The sequence below is a fragment of the Fistularia commersonii genome, chromosome 25, assembly GCF_037954325.1.
Source record: "Fistularia commersonii isolate RoL2024-O1a breed Wild chromosome 25, RoL_Fcom_v1.0, whole genome shotgun sequence".
Classification (NCBI taxonomy): domain Eukaryota; kingdom Metazoa; phylum Chordata; class Actinopteri; order Syngnathiformes; family Fistulariidae; genus Fistularia; species Fistularia commersonii.
Window position 1 is genome coordinate 7,509,413 of NC_141308.1, and position 20,197 is coordinate 7,529,609.

Here is a 20,197-nt window from a genome sequence, read left to right on the forward strand (position 1 = left end):
TAAATTTGTTCCCGCCGGCAGACTTGTCACTGCGGGTGTAAAAATGCAATGGAGAAGCTAAACCAAACCATAGATGGTCAAAAAACTCTACAGAAAACAAGATTATACCAAAGTGTGATGCCCTCTGGTGGAGGAAAAGAAACTTAAAAACTGCTGTTTTGACACCTGCAAGCATTTGAAGAATTCAAATAAGCTTTTAGAATTGATTTATTGATCCCTATTTTCAATAAATCTGCGTTACAATAGTACATCACATTTCACACAACTAGATACCCGATGGGTGGACAAGTATTTACAAGAGATACGATGGGGTAAGGAAAGGACTGATAAGTGTACTTTTAGTCTTGACTAAATTAAACAGCTGTAGCAAAACACAAATGGAGTAACACAAATCGGCAGACAGGTCAAAAGTTGAACCAGTGCAGTAAGAATCTTTTTTTTTTCCACCCCAAGGAAGTGTTTCAAAGTATTCGGTTTACTTCCTAAAGCAATTTCCCTTTTTGAAGCTACTGCACGGAGAAGGTAAACACTAGACAGGTTTTTGTCAGCATGGGACGAGCGATAAGATTCAGACAAGCATCTTTTTCGCTGTTGATTTTGGCTCTTTGGAACGAGCGCTTATTTAAGACTTCCCTTGACCTCGACACTGAGTGTTGCATCCACCTGACTTCGGATCGTACGCGCCAGACAAACCCTCAGCAGGGTGGGGGCTGATATTTGGCCGTGGAGAAAAAAAGAACACTTATTGCTCGGTGAGAACAGTCTGCTGTTTCACTATCGGGTCTTTTCAATTTACACAAACTTCTATCAAAAGACACACAAACTGCCCACCAAACGTGGCGTGGTCTCGAGATGTTCTTACACTGGAATGTTAAAACTATCCTCTTCAGGAAGCATCTTAAGCTTGTAAACATGTTTTAATTCAAAAGCTGGAGCAGTTGAAGTGACCGATAATCTCCTTCAAAAGCAGAATCTGGATTGAAATGCCTCTAGGAAGAACAAAATCTGAAAAATATATTAAGATTTAAATATAAAATAATTACTCTAAAATAACTTACGCAATGGAAAAGAACCCGCCTCTGTAAATCAGCGAACGCTTGGCTTACAGAGGGACTGTACCGTTTGAAAAAAAAAACAAAAAACAGTGGTTTGCAAGTCGGGAACGACAGGTCTGTGGTGAAACAGTGCTCTCACCGAATCACGTGAGTTTCGAGTAAGTGCCTGTTTCGTGATGTATGCGGCAGAAGAAAAAACTTTTTTGCCTGCGGAGGTGGGGCTTGATAATGAGAAAAACTTTGGTGCCTCTGCATACTGAAAGAGCTAGACAGAGCTTCGAGTCAGACGAGGAATAGGCAAATCAACAATTCATACAAATAACCGTCCAGTCAACTGGCAACATCAACAACATGCACCTCTCACTAAAAGCACAGCGAGGAATCCAATATTCTAGACTCATTGTACAATGGATCTCATATGCATTCAAAACGCATACATAAAGACTTTCAAACATTTCTACAATTGTCAATCTTTTTTTTTTCCTTATTTAGTTGTATGGCTTAAAAATATTAAGAAAAAACTTTTTTTTTTTAAACAAAAATAAAAAATAAATAATAAATCTAAAATGCAGCGGCACAGAGAGCCCAAGCAGCTCCTGATACCAAACAGAATGGTGTGGATTGGTGGATTGGCAGGCCACTGATGCTGACATACACAGAGTAACCATAGAGTAATATTGAAGAAAAAAAAACCTGAAGTGGCCCTGTCTAGAAATCTTGTAACAGTTTATTTCAAACTAGTACTCTGATATACATGATTATCGCAATGCTATTGCAAAACTTTCAAATGACCCTGTTTGGGATGTCCAGCTGAAATCTCAAGATCTGTGGAAACTCAAGCACAACAATGGGACGGATCGGTGATTTCAAATGCTAAAATAAAAAAAAGAAAGAAAGAGAAAAAAAAAAAAAAAACGCCCTTCAAACTCAAAGTTGTTAAATAACAGCAACTGCGACACAGAAACGGACAAGTACTTTAAAAGGTATAACAACTCTGGTTTTGAGGCGCAGGTATTGATTGTGATATGGCAGCGTAAAAGACAGGGTAGTCAAAGGTCCTGCCTTTACAGCCATTTAGTGTTTAATCCACGCACAAACACGTCAAGAAGGAAGGCTTGACTGTCACAATCACTTTAGATTCTGTCACAGTAAAGTGTGTATAAATACACGTCAAAGTATTTTCAAAATAAAAGGGTTTTGAATTATTTAGCTGTCTAAAAACACTATGACGTACTCATTGCATTACTATAGGAATGAGATTTCTTGGTGGCATTAGTTTTGAAACGCCAAAGCTTTGGGGTGAGCTGGCTCATGAGCTAGTGCGCTTGGTGAGGGAAGAGGATTATACGACCCCAGCAGCCAGCTTGTGTCTCTGTATGGCAGTGTTTGCATTTCATTGCAGAGTGGATGCTCACATGAGAACCAAATAGAAGCGCGAGAGAGATCAGCTGAAAAGAAAAATTAAAAGCTATATGGATTTCAGGACAGCAGAGTGTAAGTGTGTAGATGTGTTTAGCAAGCACAATCCTGAGAGGACCTCTGTGGCTGCTCAGTGAGCTGCGGCCCTTGTTTAGCTCCGGTGACAGTGGGGTCGTTGTTGTCCAGAGTCTCCGACATTCTCTCGCAAATGATGTCCACCAGCCGCTCGAAGGTCTGCTTCACGTTAATGTTGTCTTTCGCACTCGCTTCAAAGTGCTCGAAACCTGCCGGGAAGAGTGACACAGAGCCACGGGTTACACTTGTTATCCCATGCGACACCTCCCGTCATTCCGACCGGGTCGCCTTGTCAGGATACATCCCGACAACAGTCTGCCTCGGATTTATGTTTCGTCCTTTTAGTGACTTACTATAAAAATAACTATACAAACTAAGTAACTAACTAACAACAAATAATGAAAGGCACAGATAAATATAGAGATATAGTCGTTCTGATGTACTGCTCAGATGGTAAGAGCACTTGTGTAACAAACTATCATGGGCTAAGCTTTGTGCAAGAGACAGATTGTTGCACGACTTTCACCTAGCTGAAAAAAAACTCTGCCTTCCACTGACGGTGGAAAAAAAGGAAGAAAACAGTATTGCAACTGGTCGGCCAGAACATAGTCACTCTACAAACACTGTCGGATTCAGTCCCACTAATGAGAGTGAATCAAACATAAACATTGACCGTGAAAAATGAGTTAATTTGAACCGCTGACAACCTTAATATCATTAAAACGTCACCAATTTGTATCCACAAAATCGATCACTCTGCTCTCTTGCTTTGAAGTACAACTTTGGGTTTCATGATGAGAGGCAATTTTCTGAAATGGGACAAGTTGAACACCAGGACGAAGTTAACCGCAGAAAACAGGCTGTCAAGTCCTGCCAACAAAAACCCGGCGACACTTCCCCTCACCCAGCTGCTCTGACAGCTGCCGGCCCCTTTCTGTCGCCACAACTCGTTCGTCTTCCATATCGCACTTGTTTCCCACCAGGAGCACCTGGGCGTTGTCCCACGAGTAGGTCTTGATCTGAGTTGACCTGTTGATGGATACAGATCGGTCACATTTCCCAACACGTTCACTAATTTGGCCTTTTTTTTTAATATATATATATATACAAAAGTTTTTTCAAATGCCCTTAATGTTCAAGCAGTTCCCTATCCTCACAGAGGAAAATGGTTTCCTTTGTGAAGTTCTGCCTGCAACCATCATGCCTACCTGTTACAACTTAATTCCTCTACTTTGTGGGTTGGCAAAACAGTGGTGCAACTAAATAATGATTTTTAATAGTCAACATGACACAAGCAGGCCAGCTGTTTTAGTTTACCCAAACATTAGCTCACTAAATTTGAATTAAAACATAAACAAAAAAACAAAAACAAGAAAAACCTGACAGTTGACACTCAAATCTTCTTATGTGCTGTGTTTCTATGTTTCTTCTTGGATCAGTGTTAACCAAAAAGTAAAAAAAAACAACATAAATAGATTTGACAGTGTTATTTTTCCATACTGAATGATCTCTCAGATATTAGTCTTGTGTGCTGATGTGTCTTATCTAACTCCAGCTGTGTCTGGATAGACAGGTTCCAGTTGCTTGGCATCACCATCAATACCCTGGTTATAATGCTGGTTCTGGGTCAGAACAGTCGCCTATGTCATTTGTGCAACTACCTGAAGGTCTACTATATGTGCAGTTCAATGTGTGGTTTCAACAGCCAGAGGAACCCGCTTACATTTCCCATTTTCCCACAGATGTCCTGACATGATGGCTGAAACAGACATGAGTGGGCTGACACGTGTATTTACATAGCGAGGAAGCATTCTCCTCACAGATAAATCCTGTTTTCACTTATATCATCAAGGAGACAGTCAATAGTCCTTGAGCCATACATATTGCTGTCCACCTCCACGGGAACTGAAACTTGTGTCTAATTCCCAAAAAACACTTCTATGTACATATTTTACTCTAACCTATGCTATGCTCTCTGTAAAAACAAAATAGTAATTCTTTCATTGTTCCTTTTACTTGTAACTCATGCCAGTGTAAGGAAAGTAGATGGAACAGATTGGAATGGTCGTTTCCTGCAGCCTAGGAAATTCAGCCAGTGAGTAAAATGTCATAAACAAGTTAAAATCAAACAGTTAAATGCATATCTGTGAGTCGCCAGCTTCCTTTGGGCAGCAATGTATATTCAGGCACTTCGGTTTGTACACTCACCAGTCCTGCACAGCATTGAAGGAGTCCTCATTAGTGATGTCATACATTAGGATGAAACCCATGGCTCCTCTGTAATAAGCTGTGGTGATTGTCCTGTAGCGCTCCTGGCCCGCGGTGTCCTGCACAAACACACACAGTTTGATCTTAATTTCATTTAACTAGGGCTAAAAGTTATCCAATTACTTAGAATATATGTTGGTGTTGGATTACATCGGATTTAGTGGGTTGGTGGGAAAAAAAACAATCATTGAGAATGACTATGTAGACAAAACATCAAGAAGGGAAAAGACAGCTTAAAGTAGTTTTTTTTCTGCCTTTTTGGCAAACACTTGTCACTGACACCTGCAAAGAATTTTGCGCTGTGCACATGTCTCCTGATCACTGTCGCAGCTTAACATTCAGCCCAACTCCCCAGACCATTACATATTCCTGTGGTGTCACATGTAATAACTACTGGTCTTAGGGTCATGGTGAATGGCTCATACAAAGTACACATCAAGGGTATTGCCATTACAGAGCAGATGAAGTGATTGTGGGAACTGGAAACGCCATTTCAACAGCTGGTTATCATTATGGATCTATGACACATGAGTCTGCCTTGTTTAAAAGAAAAAATAAAAATCAGCAAGTAGCAAATATTCTTGTCAAATCCCAGAGGTCCCCCTCCAGCTCAGACAAACTCAACAAATCTGTATTTGCAAATGGCGGCTTCCTCACCCAGATCTGGAGCTTTATCCTCTTGTCATTCCTGTATATGGTCTTGACCTTGAAGTCAATGCCCACCGTGCTGACAAAGGCTGGCGTGAACGAGTCGTCTGCATAGCGGAAAAGGAAGGATGTCTTTCCAACGCTGCTGTTGCCAATGATGAGGATTTTAAACATGTAGTCAAAGTTCTGGTCAGTGGACTCTTTCTGTCCATATGTGGCATTTGCAGACGCCATCTATTAAAAGACAGAGAACACCTACCTATAAATCACACAGAACATGTACACAGCACTTTATGCCTGGAGCGTGGGCCATGGAATAGAAACAAAGCTTTCCGAATCAAGATGATGTTTCCTAAAACACAGTTTGATGCCATCATTTGCAGGAATTGATGAAAACCAATCTATATTGAGAAACAACACATGCAACATTTAATTAATACAAAAGACAGGGGGGAAGTGCAACTGAAGTCTGAGTTTTCTCACAAGTGAATCCCTGGGTTCTAGAATGGTAAGGAGTCACACTTTTTCTACACTTATGGCTTTCTTAGCAGGGAAGTTTAGGACAAAACGCCAAGTATAGTTTAGAACTGAAAGGATCAGCATTTGATTGGCTTTACCTGAGACAGTAGTGTCACCAACAGCCCGGATATCAATCCTTAAGATCAGCTTTGGCCACTTTAAGACAGCACTTATACTTAAAATATTATGGAATGACACAGCACTGCAAACTATATCCAGCGTATGCCAACACTCAATGACATGCAGTTCACCAAGGAAGTCTTCCATGTGGAGTTTTACTTTATCCACAAAGTGATCATTCCCCGCAGTTGTACGCAAAACGCAGTTTCTGGCAGCAACATTTTGGTACTTATGGATGTTGAAATATTTTATTCACAAAACATGTAGTGGATTTTGACAAGGCGAGCACTTGTATCTTAAACAGTTTTCAAAACTAGGTGAATATGTACCGGGAAAATCATATGAACAAATAATTTTACGAGTTGAAAAGAGCAAAAAATCTAAATTGTTTCCTGGCAGGCCCTTTTTCAAAACATCTTCATGTTACACCCATCTTAGCAAACTGGCAAGTAAGACTGTTGAAGATACTTTCTTCAGCGGCTTTTGAGGGATCTCTCACTCATTTGTTTAAACTATACATTAATGTCTCCACCCAAAGTTCACAAAAAGAGACAGAGTAACAAAATAATGATTCACATTATCATGCTGTGTTTTGAGATATAGACCATGAATAGCATTTTAAACCATCAAACTTCCACTCTTTCCTCATTTGTACCGCTCCCAAATTTAGAAAAAACAAAACAAAAAAAAAACACCCACATTGCCTAAATGACTCGCATGCTTCAATTCTGGTATATGTCAAAATTAAGACAGGTCTCAGGAAAAAGGCCCACACTTGACTGAAAAGACTCCTGTCATGAATTGCCACACAAATGGCATCACACCCTTTTCATGTCGAGACTGGCCTTGCAACAGCCCCATATGTCAAACTTAGAATTAAATTTATCTAAGAGACTGCTTTATTACCACGATAACCTAGAGTTGGCATGAATGAAAAACATCATGAGATCATGCGGGACTTAAATTTTATTGCCCTAATCTCAAGAGACCTGTTATAGCACACTGCCATTTGAATTGATAAGCCCAGAGTTATACAGCTATAAACAAAGCCATTCATTAGAGATTGCCTGGTGCACTAATAATCCATATGGGTCCTGAAAAGACCGAACCAGGGAATAAATCATGAAACCGTTTCGCCAAGAGGCAGTGTCAATACCGGCAGTCGATAAATATACACAGCTTTTGAGCCTTTCCTCCACCTCATGTCAATAAAACTAGTGAGACAAGGAATGCACACCTCCGCCCCGCACAAGATAGGAGGACGGAAGTGCCGGGGCTTAGCAGGCTAAGCGTCAGCTAAACTGACTACATCCAAGAGGCAGGGAACATCCACGACGTTAGCCAAATATTAACGACCATATGGTTGGCCAGAATTCATTGAATAAGCCATAGTGAATTGGGAGACGTACTGCCAAGCAGCAATGCCGCGAATCTTTTTCCAAGCACATCAAGCTCCCGGTCCAGACGACTAAAAACGACGTTACCTATCGTCAGCGGGGCTTATCTTGCGTTAGCTCGCTAGCAAATGAATGGACTGTACAGCTTGGCTCATTGCAGCCGGAGGGAAAAATTAAACATAGTGTGTTATGTCACCCGTTATTTCAGTCGGAATGAAAATTGATGAATATAATATAATACTATATACAACTAGTACTTAAGCGTAGTGTTACAAGTGTTTTGCAATTAAATATTACACTTGGGTTAGCTGCCATGAACGAAAACACACGGTACCGTTAACGGTATTTATTGGAGGCATCGAGCGCTAGCTAGACATCTTAGCTATGTCAAATGAAGGTTACTCTTCCTTATTTACGATGAAAATTACGGGCTCAATCGAGGATTTTACAACCGATGAGCCAGCCACTCCATATGTGTTGCGACTGTGAACTTGGCAGTGTAATGCAAGCACAAAGACAGGCAAGAATTTACCTTGAAAAAGGATGTTTTTCCTCGGCTTCGCTGCAACGATTAGCCCACGGTACAGTATTGCACCTGCAGTAGCCCGTGCGTCTCTTGATTGACAGCCCAGGCCGAGTCGGATACGCGGAGAACGTAAGGATGATTGGCAGGACAAGACACCAATCAGAGAAGAGCAGTAGTTAATTCACCCACCTCCTTGTTTGTATTCATTCGGCAATTTTACAGGACCTTAAATGATTTAACTGCGACTTTTATTTTCCCATCACAATCAAGTTTGTATATCGTGAATAACAATAGTCACATCTCCATCACCCCTCATTGGTGAAATTACAATAATGAATTATTATATTGAATTATTACATTTACTTTACTAAATATATTAAAACACCAGTTTCGGTATTGGTATGGTAGAATATTATTTTACGGTCTTCAAAGAACCTGTATGATCGTCACATTAAAATATGAAGCTTCTATTTGTAAAGATTAAGATTTCCTCGCAGTGCAAGCACAGGGAACTGCATCCTTAAACACAGGATGTAGACATAATTGCAAACTTCGGTTGTCCTGGATACCCATTTGGCCACCTCTTCTGTCAGCACGGGTGCGTCCAGTCACAGATTAACTTAATCCCAGCGCCAATCCCACTGTAGTTTTCAAAAAATGAAAATATTCTTCTGACTTTCAACCACAGGGATTTACATGCATTGAAACAGAGAAACCTTAGCTCATATGAAATCAGTTTTATTGGAAACCATATCTTTTTTGGAATGATTTCTTCATTGTTTTTAATCTTTTTCAGGAATACTATGTTGGTTTCCATGCAGTGTTTTTTAATTTTCAGCATCTGGTTACTCGTCCATTCTCAGTCTGTGACCGATGCTGTTAATCCCATCCCTTTTTTCCTCTCCCCTAGTAAACAACGTTTCTCAGAATACGATATATACTTAAAAAGCCTAGTCCACCACTTTATCTCTTGGTGGGCCAGGATATTTACCCAAAGGCAGCCATGGATGACCCTGTCCAGGCCCTGCCCATGACTTGTAACTACAGCACTTTGTTTAGTTTGTCGCTCCCTGCGGTTAAATCCCTGCTCTGTCAGCAGCTACTGTCAAATAAGATTCACAGAGGCAAAACAGACATGTCTAAAAATTTCCCCAGAGATGTTGCTTTTATTCAAAATCTATACCAAATATGCAGACATTTCATTGCAAGTAGTGGTGGATAAACTGCACATAGTTGAGCTCAAAAATGGGATAGCTTTCTCATGTTTGCATGCAGTTAGAATGCTTTGAAAGTAGAGAACAACACAATGAAGAGTTTACTTTTTATTGGCAAGGCATACAGTTCTAGTTGAAGAGAGGGCTAAAACACCCGCAATTAAACAACAGAGATTGGATTGTCAATGCTGCAGTACCAGTTCATGACCCATATCCGTCAAACATGAAGAAAGGAAATACTGATCTAGGAAGACTGTTGATGCCATATGACTAAAATCTTCACTAAGAATTAAAGAAATGTCAGATCATCACACTTGCTGCAAGATCCTTCATCAGTATCAGTTGTCAGTGGAAACAGAGGAAAACAGAAAAGGAGAAATGTTTCAGAAAACCCAGGGAATCGGTCACTCGACTATTTTCACAAGAATATCATGAGAGTGAGTACTTTTTTGCTTAAGTATAATGTTATTAAAGAAGTTAAATGAGAAGGGAAAGAAGCTTGTAGTAGTTGAAATCTGTCCTGTTTGAAATTCTCACAAATCAAACTACACATATGAACTAAATCTCAGACTAAAAAAAAAAAAGCCTACTTCTCCAATGTTTCTGACAGATAACACAGAAATAATAAATAAACTGTACATGAAGCACTGTGAGGAAAATGTACAAGATAAAACAACTGGTGACACACAGAGAATCGGATGGAATCTTTGCATGTTGTGCTGGTTATACTGTTGTTAAATAGTCCTTAGTTTTGAAGGCATTTGTACGTGTTGGTGTCAGTTTGGTGCTCTTAATAGCTACGGAAAAGATTGCACAAGATTTCTTCCAGCAGGTCCTTGAACATATATATATATATACACACACACACACACACACACACACACATATACATATATATATATGTATATATGAATATATGTATATATGCAAACATACGCTTTTATATATATATATATATATATGACCTAAGAAAATCCCAAGTTCCAAAATAAGGCGTCAACAACACAAACAAACAAGAAAACCTTCAGCTCTTTCACACATTAAACGTGATTGTTTTGTGGTAATAAAATAAAACACATTCCTCCACAGGCTAAGTCTGTAAGTAGTCTATATATTCTTCATATGATTTGAATTGGTAGCCAATATCATGCACCTCAACAAAACATTTTTTACAGTTCATTATAAAAGAAAAAACAAAACTTCAATCCCTCCAACATCCAACCTTTAAGAGCTTTAGCAATCTAGCCTTGGGAATCCAATTCAACCGCAAGGCCATTAGCCAACAGAAAAAAAAGAACAAACAGCAAAAACAGTCACGTTATACATGATCAAATGTACTGGAAGTGCAGAACTGTAAAAGTACCATACAAAGTGCTTTGGTTTTTTTTTTTCTCCTTAGCAAATACATCGAAAAAGTCGACCCAGCCATTCACTCAAACACATACACACGAAAACACATCACTGTTTTAAGACAATATCAGTTTCAGTTATTGTTTTTACAGGAGTTAGAAAAAAGGAGCAGAGACACTGAGGTCAGATTGGCACACGGGGTGCTACAATCAACCAACTTTATCAGTGACTGATGGAAAGTAGCCAGTGGCAAAATGGAAACTACAGTACGGGTTGTGTCATGCTTGCTTGGCACTTGTTTTGTCATTGATTTATGTCCCTGCGAAGAGCAAAATATCGATCAATGAGAGGAAAAAGATAAAAAAAAAAAAAAAAATCTGGCGCACGACACTGCCTCTTGGTAACGTCAGGAGTTTTTTTTTTTTACAGTTACAATGATGGTAATATTCCATGTGTTTGCATTACACTGTCCTTATCAGTCCAATTAATTAATTGTAACTGATTAGGGAACAGGTGGATGTATTGTCGTTTTAGAGCAATGACAATCGATTTGAGTGGTTAACATCATGTACTGTGGCAATTAGTGTTTGCATTTCATCTGTGCTGGTTTCTCAGTCAACAGCCTCCCATGTGCTCATGGTTTGGATCAAGCCCTTAGAACTTACAAAGAGGGCTTGCTATCAACAAAAGTGCTAAACTCGAAGGCAAACTGATAAAATGGGTACCAAAATATAGAGGATGCAGACAATAAAATCAGTGACTTCAATTAAAAAAAAAACGAAACAAAGAAATAGTTCAAAGATTGAAAAAAAGGAAACATAACTGATATTTTGGGTAGTCCTACAATCAAATACATTTTAAATGTATTTTCTTTGTAGACCTAAGCAAAACCCTGCGTCTCATCTTTTTTTTTTTTTCTTGCCAGCGCTTCAATTCCACTTGTCAACACTGGGAGGCACCATGTGCACATCCCTCACTGTATGACCATATAGCAACGCTCTGATCCTGGCTTTTCGTTTACAACAATACAATAGCATAGTTTTAGAAAGGAAAAAAAAAATGGAAACAATAAGAGACAGCTGAGAAGTTTGAAATATCGTGTGCTCCCGGCTGGTTCTCGTTATTCACCTTCTAACACAACTAACTGCTGCACACTATTAAAAACAGACTGTGCAAAGTCGGGTTTGAAAGGAGTGCTACGTACAAGATTATTATGACAGAGTCCCTCAAAATGTCAGCTACATTTCAAGTCTTCTGCATACGTTGCTTTGCTTACTCTGCTTTGAGGATGGCCCTAAATAAAACACACAAAAAAATTAACTAACTAAAAAAAGCAAGCAAAACAGCATTGTCCATGAAAGTTGCTAGTTTGGCAAAAAAAAAAAAAAAAAAAAAAAAAAATCTTATGTGACAGGTACCAGGGACGCTCCCTGTCCAGCCGGTCAGGACGGGGGAGGGAGGGGGCCGGGCTGGGTCGAGAGGCGAAATGTCTTCAAGTATCTACAGCCGGTCCGGTCGCCTTCTTCCCTCCTTTGGAGAACCATAACCTGGATGACTGAGAATCTTCACAGACGTCTCGCGGAACTCACCACTTCCTTTCTTTCTTCACGAATACTCAAACGGAGGAAGACAGGTGTCTTATTTGCTGAAGTGGATCTTGGGTTTACTGGTAAAAGGTGTGTTTCTCTTCTCATCATCACTGTAGAACCTCCACAGTATTTCTGACCGAAAACAGAGGACTTGCTCCGAAACTTGGTTTCTTGTCCTCTGCAGGAACAGTGACTCAGTCTATCTGTCTCTCTCTAGTGCAAGCAGCTGCTATGTAAGACTGCAGACTCTCTGACTTTCTTCATAACACCTCACACCTGCAATCCTGTACTCTCCACCCCGAGGCTCGATGTCTGTGGAAACAGAGGAGGTGGTTTTTTTGGAGTAGTAGGAGAGGAGTGACTGAGGATGAGGCACCAAAATCAAGAAAATGAAACAAAAAAGGCCAAAAGAACGACAACTTTTGACGGGTGCTATGTGCCATGTCTGAAGTGTGAAACCTCAGAGACATCTTCTTGGTCTGTCTCTCTGTCTTCTGTCATATCCTTGTCTGACTCTAGTGAAAACGTCCTGCCTGCATCGGTAGCCAGCATTTTTTGGAAGCGTGACGTGGCGGCCTTCGCATCAGTTCTCGAGATTTCTGACGATAACCTGTGACTGTAACCCTCCTCTTCCTCATGCGGACTCTCTGTGTCGGACTCCCCTTCTTCTTCTAGAGTCAGCTCGAACTGGAACTTGTCAGCGGCAGCGGAGCCGCCGCCGGAGCCGAGACCTGACGCCTCTCCGGCGAGCTCTCCCTCCTCCTGGCCTTCCGGGTTGGGCGAGGGGCTATGAGTGATCATGCTCTGGTACCACTCTCTGTTATCCTCCAACATGTCCAGGATGTCTTGTGCATCCGGGTGAACGAGGTCGCCCCATGTCTCCCAAAGCGGATGAACGATGTAGTCGATAAAACCCACCTGTAAGAGAAATTCCGCTTAAAAGGTGGAAGTCCCCGTGATTTCTTGAAGATTATATTGACGACCAACCGCGACTGACCTGGTTCTTCTCGATGGAGGCGTTGTGTTTGTCACACATGGGGCTGATCTCCATGCCCTTGTCCCGCTCCCTGTCTCCTTGGGTGAAAAACTCCACCATGATGCGGTCAGTCCACTGGCGGTAGATCTCCAGCGGCTTGGTGGGGTTACTCAAGTCTGCACAGTGTACCATGTTCTGGAGAACCTGTGGGACAGCAACATGAAGTAAAAGATTAGATAAAAGAATTTACCGTATGGTGATCTTCATTTTCATTTTGTTTGTTTGCAAAGTAAATGTTGAGCGGCAACTGTTTTCTACCTGTATGCGGTCTGAGTAGTTGTCCAACAGCAGGACTCCTGAGCTGGTGACTTTCTTTGTCTCCACCATGGTTTTCAGGTCTGCCAGTAAGTTCATGTGCTTGGACATGTCCGTAGCCAACACCTGAAATAGAACCCGCCTCGACCGATTAGGATTTACTTTCCGAAGGTACCATTTGTCACATTCTGTCGTAGAAACAAAGCGGATGGCAATCTCATGTTGCTGTTGGGGCATCTTACCATATCGATGACCATTTTGCGCAGCGACTGCCTCTGTTTCTTGGTGAGGTTCTGAAAGATGTCACAGTTCTCCTCCTGCAGGAGCTTAAAGCCGACAGCCAGGTGGTGATTCTCTAACACCGACGAGTCGTTGTACATTAACGCCAGCTCTGAATCTGATGGTTGAAATAACAACAAAAAAAGGTATATTAGAATATTAAAAGAAACAATAAATGCAAAGTGAATCCCCCTCCCTTTTCCGCGAAGCCATGCAAACTCACTGGTATTGATGAGAAACTGATTGGATACTCCGGGGTGATCTACGTCGTGTATGGCGCTGGCGAACAGAGCGGCGAGGATCTCCAGATCAGTGAACACAGCCTTGGACGACACACACACACACACACACACACACACACACGAGGAGGGAAAGTCAATACAGGCAGCTGCTGTGACTTTTATTATGTCACTCTCACCAAACAATGTGTATCTGCTCTTTTTTTTTTCCGGAATAGGGGAGACCCTCTACCTCCAATGCAGCTGTGGACAGCAGGACGTGTGTCGACTGGACCACGTCTGCAGCGTGGATGTTGTTGTGATAGGCCACGTCGGCGTGGTAATGATCCTCCAGAGTCATCATGAAGGTAATGAAAGTTTTTGCCGGAATCTTAAAAGACTTGAGCAGCTCGCGCTCCTGCAGAGGCAGATAAAACAGCATCGGTCAAAAAAACGAAAGGTACGAAATCAAAACCACTTGCTGGGAAAAAAAAATTGTAGTTCTGGATGAAGAAAAACTGTGTTGTGTTACCTGGAAGATGGTGTACATGGTGACCGTCAGCGGACGTTTCCCAGAATGCTCAGAAACCTTGAAGATGTCAATTCCCCATCTGTTAATATCCTCCAACTCCTATCAATGAGTTAAACGCATTGTTACAACACATCCTAAATAGGAGAGGACGGTACGCCACATCTGCGGCATTAAAATGCAGAATTTTGCACCACGCTTGTCCTCGTACTTTGGCAAGGAGACCTTCCTGGCTGGTGTTTACCCCAAATCGAGGGATGGTGGACGGCGGGAGACTCGGGGTTTGAATAGCCTTCTTCACACCACTGATTTGGGACATGGGCCGTTTCTTCTTTTCTTCCTTGTTGGGAGGTGACAAGATGTCCATGTCATGTTGCTTCTCTGTAAGTCGGGAAGGGAAGAACCGGAAAAAAAACCATAAATGCCAAAAAAACAATAACTGGGAGGCGTAAAGCGCTCGCGCACACATATACACGTAGGACAGAAATGTTTGGAACGGGTAAAGGATAACGCGTTTTACCCAGGAAGGTACTGGAGATGAACTCCGAGACCTGGTTCCCCGAACGGCTGGTTTCTGACAGCTGAGTGAGCTCTCGGTTCAGCATCCTCTTGAACTGGAGGCGCAGACACACACACACATTTGGTATTGTTTCTTTGACACACGTCGCCTCGCACGGTTTAAAGTAATGATGTTTGTCAGTCACAGACGTGCACACTTGTTGAATGGAAGCGAAGCTATACCTTCGTCTGTTTTTTTCTTTCTAGGCTGGAATTCAATATCCATGTATCATTTTTTTTTTTACAGAAAAGGCTGACAGTTAGTGATGATGAATTTAAATATTTATAATATTTATGTGTTTGTCGGGTTGTTGTTTTTTTAATGGAGCACATCACAACTTCTGGCATCCTGCTTTTCAAAGCAAATACAGATACAATACTGGCGACTTCTGTGTATGAGATATTCACCTTTGTGTCTCTACATCACGTGCGCACACACACACACACACGGCATATACATTCTGACAAACAGGTAGTGCTGACTTAACATAAAAGTAGAGTGCACTAAAATGCAGAATAATAAAAAGAGGTCTCGAGTTTCAAATGAAGAGCCACAAGTCAATGTCTCCATCATCATTCATCTTCGTACTCATTCAAAAAATGAGCAAAATGTGAACCTCCAGCAACCTCGCCCCCTCCCACCCCTAGTCTTTCCTTACCTGAATGAACATCCACGACACGGAGATGAAATAACTCACTTCTGGCATTGCAGCGCAAAATTAAGCATGGGAGTAAAAAAAAAATCGGGTGAGAGAGCAGGGCTTTCCGGTCATCCTCTGCCCGTTTTTCACAGAGAAAGAATCAGCAGGGACACTTTGTGCTCCGACACTGCTGGCTTGAGCAAAATGTACAGCGGGCAGGCAGTCCACTAGTTAGTGCTGTGGAAGCTTTGATCGGTAGCAGCTGACAGATGATAAAAAAAGGGTTTAAAAGTCCACGGAAGAAAGAACAAGTGGAAGCATATCTAAGGGATGCAAGGATGCAATGCAGACAAGCAATACTCCTTTCCCTTCCCCTGACTATCCTTCATTCACTCTGTTACTGCCTGCTGCCGTACGTGTGTAAACATGGGGAGAACGAGGTACTCTAATCCACGCCTCCCTCCAAAAATGCCTAAGAATAGCAGCCAATCGAGCGTCTGCTGCAGCAGAGGCCGGGAGGGACGCTGCGCCCTGATTGGTCGGTAGACGCACAAAGTAGGCGGGGCTGAGCGCGCCGGAGGTGGAGGTAGTGAGATGCACCATGTGCACTAAGTTTGAAGAAGATATGAAGGAAAAAGCTTTCAATGGGGGGGGGGGGGGGGGTTTCATTCATGTAGCTTAAAATAAAAACAGTACATCATGTACCACAATGACTTTGGGACATTGACCATTACAATAACCATGCGCAAGAAGTAACCCGGAAGGTTTGACATGAGGATATGCTTTGGAGAAGCTGCCCGAGTGTGATAAAGAGCACGGATTAAAATGGCAGGTTACAGTCGCACGCTTGACGTCCAAACCCTTTTCTGTTGTTTACAGTCGATACAATTGACCATCGCACGTTCACTTTCTAAATTTAGAAGCGAGTCGATGGAGCCGACTTTGAAAAATGTCCTGAACCGGGCCGCCTTTTTGCCGTTAAGTATTCTAATGGTACGGGGTCACGTTGCACTTGGAGTGATGACGGATCTAAGTTGAGTCGAGCCGTTCAATAAGGCTGCAAGCGATGCAGAAACGACGTTTTCCCCCGGATGCTTGTCTTTTTTTACCTATATGGATAATTATTCCCCACTGACTGAAGCTGCTCATTGACTGATCTGCAGTAAAGAGATGGGGGACGCCTCCCACGAAACTCCGGCCGCCGCCACGTGAGCATGTGGCGTGTGTAATGTATCCAGGCAGGCGATGCGATGGGAGGCAAAGCAGGCAATATATGTGATGGGGGGGTGGGCGTGTATATGTGTGACATGTATGTATGTGTTTTATAGGGAAGAGCACGTGTACGTTGTGTGGGCGGACTTATCATGGAATCGCAGGAGTGCCGGGCTACAGCTTGAGAAAAAGGAAGAGGCGGGGGACGAGAGGAGAGGGATGCAGTGGGGAAGGATGGATGGGGGGATGCCGTTTCATCTCCAGCTCAACTCTACCTCATTCACATTTTTCTGCACATGAGTGGGGGGAAGGGTGTGTCTACGCGTCTAGCATCTATTTGCATGCATGATCCCACCCCGCTCATTCACGGAATAAGCCCCTCTCCAATCCATTGACGGTTGGGAGACTCTTTTCATATTTTCCGCAGATGTTAATGGATGTTCGGGCATGTTGAAGGCTAACTGCACTTAAGACACTTCACCCGGATTCAACAATATACTCGGAGCCGGTTTGACTTTGGGCATCCAGTAGCCGTGCGGAGACTTCAATTGAATAACGAAAAGCCGGTGAAAACTATTAACATGTCCAATGTGTTGCTTTTAATATTTGCCAGATAAAATAAAAAAAATCAGGATGTTATTCATCTCATATGAAAAGTGCCCATTCAGTTTGGTTAATTTGATTTTAAAACTTTGAGCATTAAGGCGCCATCTAATGTTGTGACGCTGGGGAGTCGTGCTAGACACGGGGATATTAATAGATAACAATCAAAGTGTATTAAACTCCTGCATCTTTTATTATCGTGCTTGTTTTTTCAGCTCTATGCAGCTCCGATGTCTCTTATATTGGTTTATATTCGGATAAACTGACAGGATGAAAAGTATCGGAGGTCAGCACTGCCTCCAGTTTTGCGTTCATGAAAGATGCGCGCAAGTAATATCGCACGTCAAGGGGCTGAATCAGAGAACGGATCAGAGTGTATGAGCCTGTTTGAACAGGTGTATGTACCTTTTTCCCGTGATGGATGTGATCCTCGTTCGCCCTGTCGGAAGCCATGTGCCCACCCCGCTATCTATCTGCTCTGTCAGGCGGTGTGTGACGTGTTGGGCGTGTTACAGTAGAGTACCTTATTGGAGGCCATCTCGCTGACGGAGTGTCGAGTTTTCAGCGTCTCGAGTTGTTCCAGACACCAGTCCAGCTCATCCAGTGTCTCTATGGCCAGCTGCTGGTGCGGCTCCTCTGCGGCAGAAAAAAAAAAGGGTCTGTTACGGGATGGACCCAACTTTGAAAAGGCATTTTGACGGCTCGAGTGCAAAAAGGAGGTAATGGTTGTTTTCGTTAGCAATGGGGTGTCGAAGCTGTCATCATTCCGTAACTGATCATCCACTGTCGCATGATAGCCGTAACCTTCCGAATTGACATCTTTTTTAAATCCGCTCATGATAATGTCTGAGCTATGTGGGATTTTCATTAGCAAAGAGCTCAATCTAAAACCAGCGCTCACCTGCCAGGCTGGTCTTGCACATGGATGGTGGGTTGCTGCCTGAGGAACGCGTCCTGTAGACAGACAGCATTCGTATTCAAAGCGAGCGCATGTGAGGAATGGCCATGTTTTGATGTCCCGAGAGTATTTATTAAGTAGGCAAAGACATTTTCTGAACACCTACTTGCTGGCCGGGCGATCTTGCTGGCCGGTTATAACGGCAAAGTTACCCCGGACAGTCCTCAAACTGGCGAGGACCTTTAAGATGAACAACACGGAATGTACTTATTCGTCCAATGTGACATGCATAACATTTTGTCGTGTAATGAAACTGCAGATGTTACCTCAGTGACAGCCGTAAATGCCTACGCTCGTCTTTCAATTTACTGATCTCGAAAACACCTCTTTGTATAAATCGCTGGCAAGCCTTTGAAATCGGACCCCGAGGCCGCTGTCCACTTTGCTAAAGTGCCAAGTGGAGGCTTTCCCTTCTCACTCTCTGGTGTTTTGATGGCCTCCCTGACACTCCCCTATGTCATGTCTGTCACCTCATCTGTAGCACTGACCGAGCGCGGGGGAGAAAACCCGCGGAGCATTCGGTGTCCAAACCCGACCCGTGTCTGTGCTCCGTCAGCCGGCATGCGAATTAAAAGACCATGATCCAGCAGTATTGGATTCACTGCTTCCTTCACTGTGTAAATTGAGCACAAATGTGACGCACATGCCACGCAAGAGCCATGCCGTGCCAGCGGGATGCCTGATCTTGTCATAAGGCCAATGTATTGCAACGGGGCTGTTCCGGTGAGACAGTAAAAACCCTGTCTGATGCCATCTGGAGTTCATTATATTTCTTTTTTTTTTTTTTTGAAGACCGGCTGGCTTTAGCCTGATTAACTTTTTAACTTCACTATATGGATGTTTTAAACAGCACGCACGATTCAAAAAAAAAAAAAAAAAAAAAAAAGCTTCCAAGTTTGCCTTAAGGGAACACGGTAGACTCACCTGTGCAAATGGTGTGACGATCATGTCTTCTGTATGTCTGGAAAAGAGAACACAATACAAAAAGAGGGAATATATTGCTCAATATTGCTCCAATTAAAACAATAATACTAACTATAGGTCAGTCTACTGCATGAAGTTTTGATTTCAATCAGTTTTAATAACTCTAATAAAACAAGTGCTTATTAAAGTAAAATGCAGTCTGCAGTTTGTCAGTGTAACCAGACAGGGAGAGGATATAATGAGGTCTCCTAAGTATTTGATACTTATCCAAATAAATAACTCTGTTTTTCATCATGTAAGTGTGCAGCTTTATGGAAAAACAAATATGTCATGCACTGCATAGTATAGTGAGGAAACAAAACTGGGACGGGAGGAGAAGTGGGTAATACAAACGGGCAAAATACAAAGTAAACAAAAAAAAAATGCAGAGTGGGTTATACTCGGTTGGCTCGGATCAAGCGTTACATGCAGAAACATACAAAAGAGAAGGGGATGTTTTAGGGGGCTAACAGGGACACAGATGAATTGCTTTCGGGTTACGTCTGTCAAGAAGAGTGGGAAACGGCCATCAGGCCACCTATCAGGGAATGCATGGGAGGGCTTCAGGGGATAAAGTCAGTGTTTTTAATCTCAATTTTTGATTCGATCATTCGATCGTCTCACCGAGATGACAACCAGTTGACCTCCCAGTGCTTCAAGCTCTCTTCCCTTCGAAAAAAGATAGGCAAGAAGCGATGAGGTGACCCGTGACGTCCTTTTACTTTGGAAACTTCAACGGTTTTTAGACATATCGAGGCAGGGTAA

General features: G+C 42.4%; 2 protein-coding genes across 2 annotated transcripts in view; both read right to left on the bottom strand.

Annotated features, from left to right (window-relative positions):
* Positions 1–189: 189 nt before the first annotated feature.
* On the bottom strand, positions 190–8,145 carry LOC147219046 (ras-related protein Rab-3A-like). The gene is made up of 5 exons (XM_086171981.1): positions 8,034–8,145; positions 5,475–5,699; positions 4,758–4,876; positions 3,454–3,578; positions 190–2,758 (listed from the first exon to the last, which is right to left on the bottom strand). The coding sequence occupies exons 2-5, from the start codon at positions 5,697–5,699 to the stop codon at positions 2,568–2,570; spliced, it is 660 nt and encodes a 219-aa protein (XP_086028107.1). The 5' UTR covers positions 8,034–8,145; the 3' UTR covers positions 190–2,567.
* Positions 8,146–9,336: 1,191 nt separating this feature from the next.
* pde4ca (phosphodiesterase 4C, cAMP-specific a) overlaps positions 9,337–20,197 on the bottom strand; it is a 47,711-nt gene continuing 36,850 nt past the window's right edge. The window contains exons 4-17 of the mRNA XM_086173121.1: positions 20,057–20,101; positions 19,394–19,430; positions 18,576–18,649; positions 18,413–18,465; positions 18,035–18,147; positions 15,018–15,111; positions 14,709–14,878; positions 14,501–14,599; positions 14,222–14,386; positions 13,974–14,073; positions 13,714–13,868; positions 13,475–13,597; positions 13,178–13,360; positions 9,337–13,098 (exon numbers count right to left, since the gene is read on the bottom strand). Coding sequence (XP_086029247.1) covers positions 12,613–13,098; positions 13,178–13,360; positions 13,475–13,597; positions 13,714–13,868; positions 13,974–14,073; positions 14,222–14,386; positions 14,501–14,599; positions 14,709–14,878; positions 15,018–15,111; positions 18,035–18,147; positions 18,413–18,465; positions 18,576–18,649; positions 19,394–19,430; positions 20,057–20,101 — 1,897 coding nt within the window. The 3' untranslated portion in view covers positions 9,337–12,612. The remainder of the gene's footprint in view (positions 13,099–13,177; positions 13,361–13,474; positions 13,598–13,713; positions 13,869–13,973; positions 14,074–14,221; positions 14,387–14,500; positions 14,600–14,708; positions 14,879–15,017; positions 15,112–18,034; positions 18,148–18,412; positions 18,466–18,575; positions 18,650–19,393; positions 19,431–20,056; positions 20,102–20,197) is intronic.

Excerpts from the sequence above, each read along its gene's own strand:
- LOC147219046 (XM_086171981.1), bottom strand. The coding sequence starts at position 5,699 with ATGGCGTCTGCAAATGCCACATATGGACAGAAAGAGTCCACTGACCAG. Across the intron at positions 4,877-5,474 it reads GGATAAAGCTCCAGATCTGG|GACACCGCGGGCCAGGAGCG; the intron begins GTGAGGAAGCCG and ends GTGTTTGTGCAG. Across the intron at positions 3,579-4,757 it reads TTCAATGCTGTGCAGGACTG|GTCAACTCAGATCAAGACCT; the intron begins GTGAGTGTACAA and ends ATCCATCAACAG.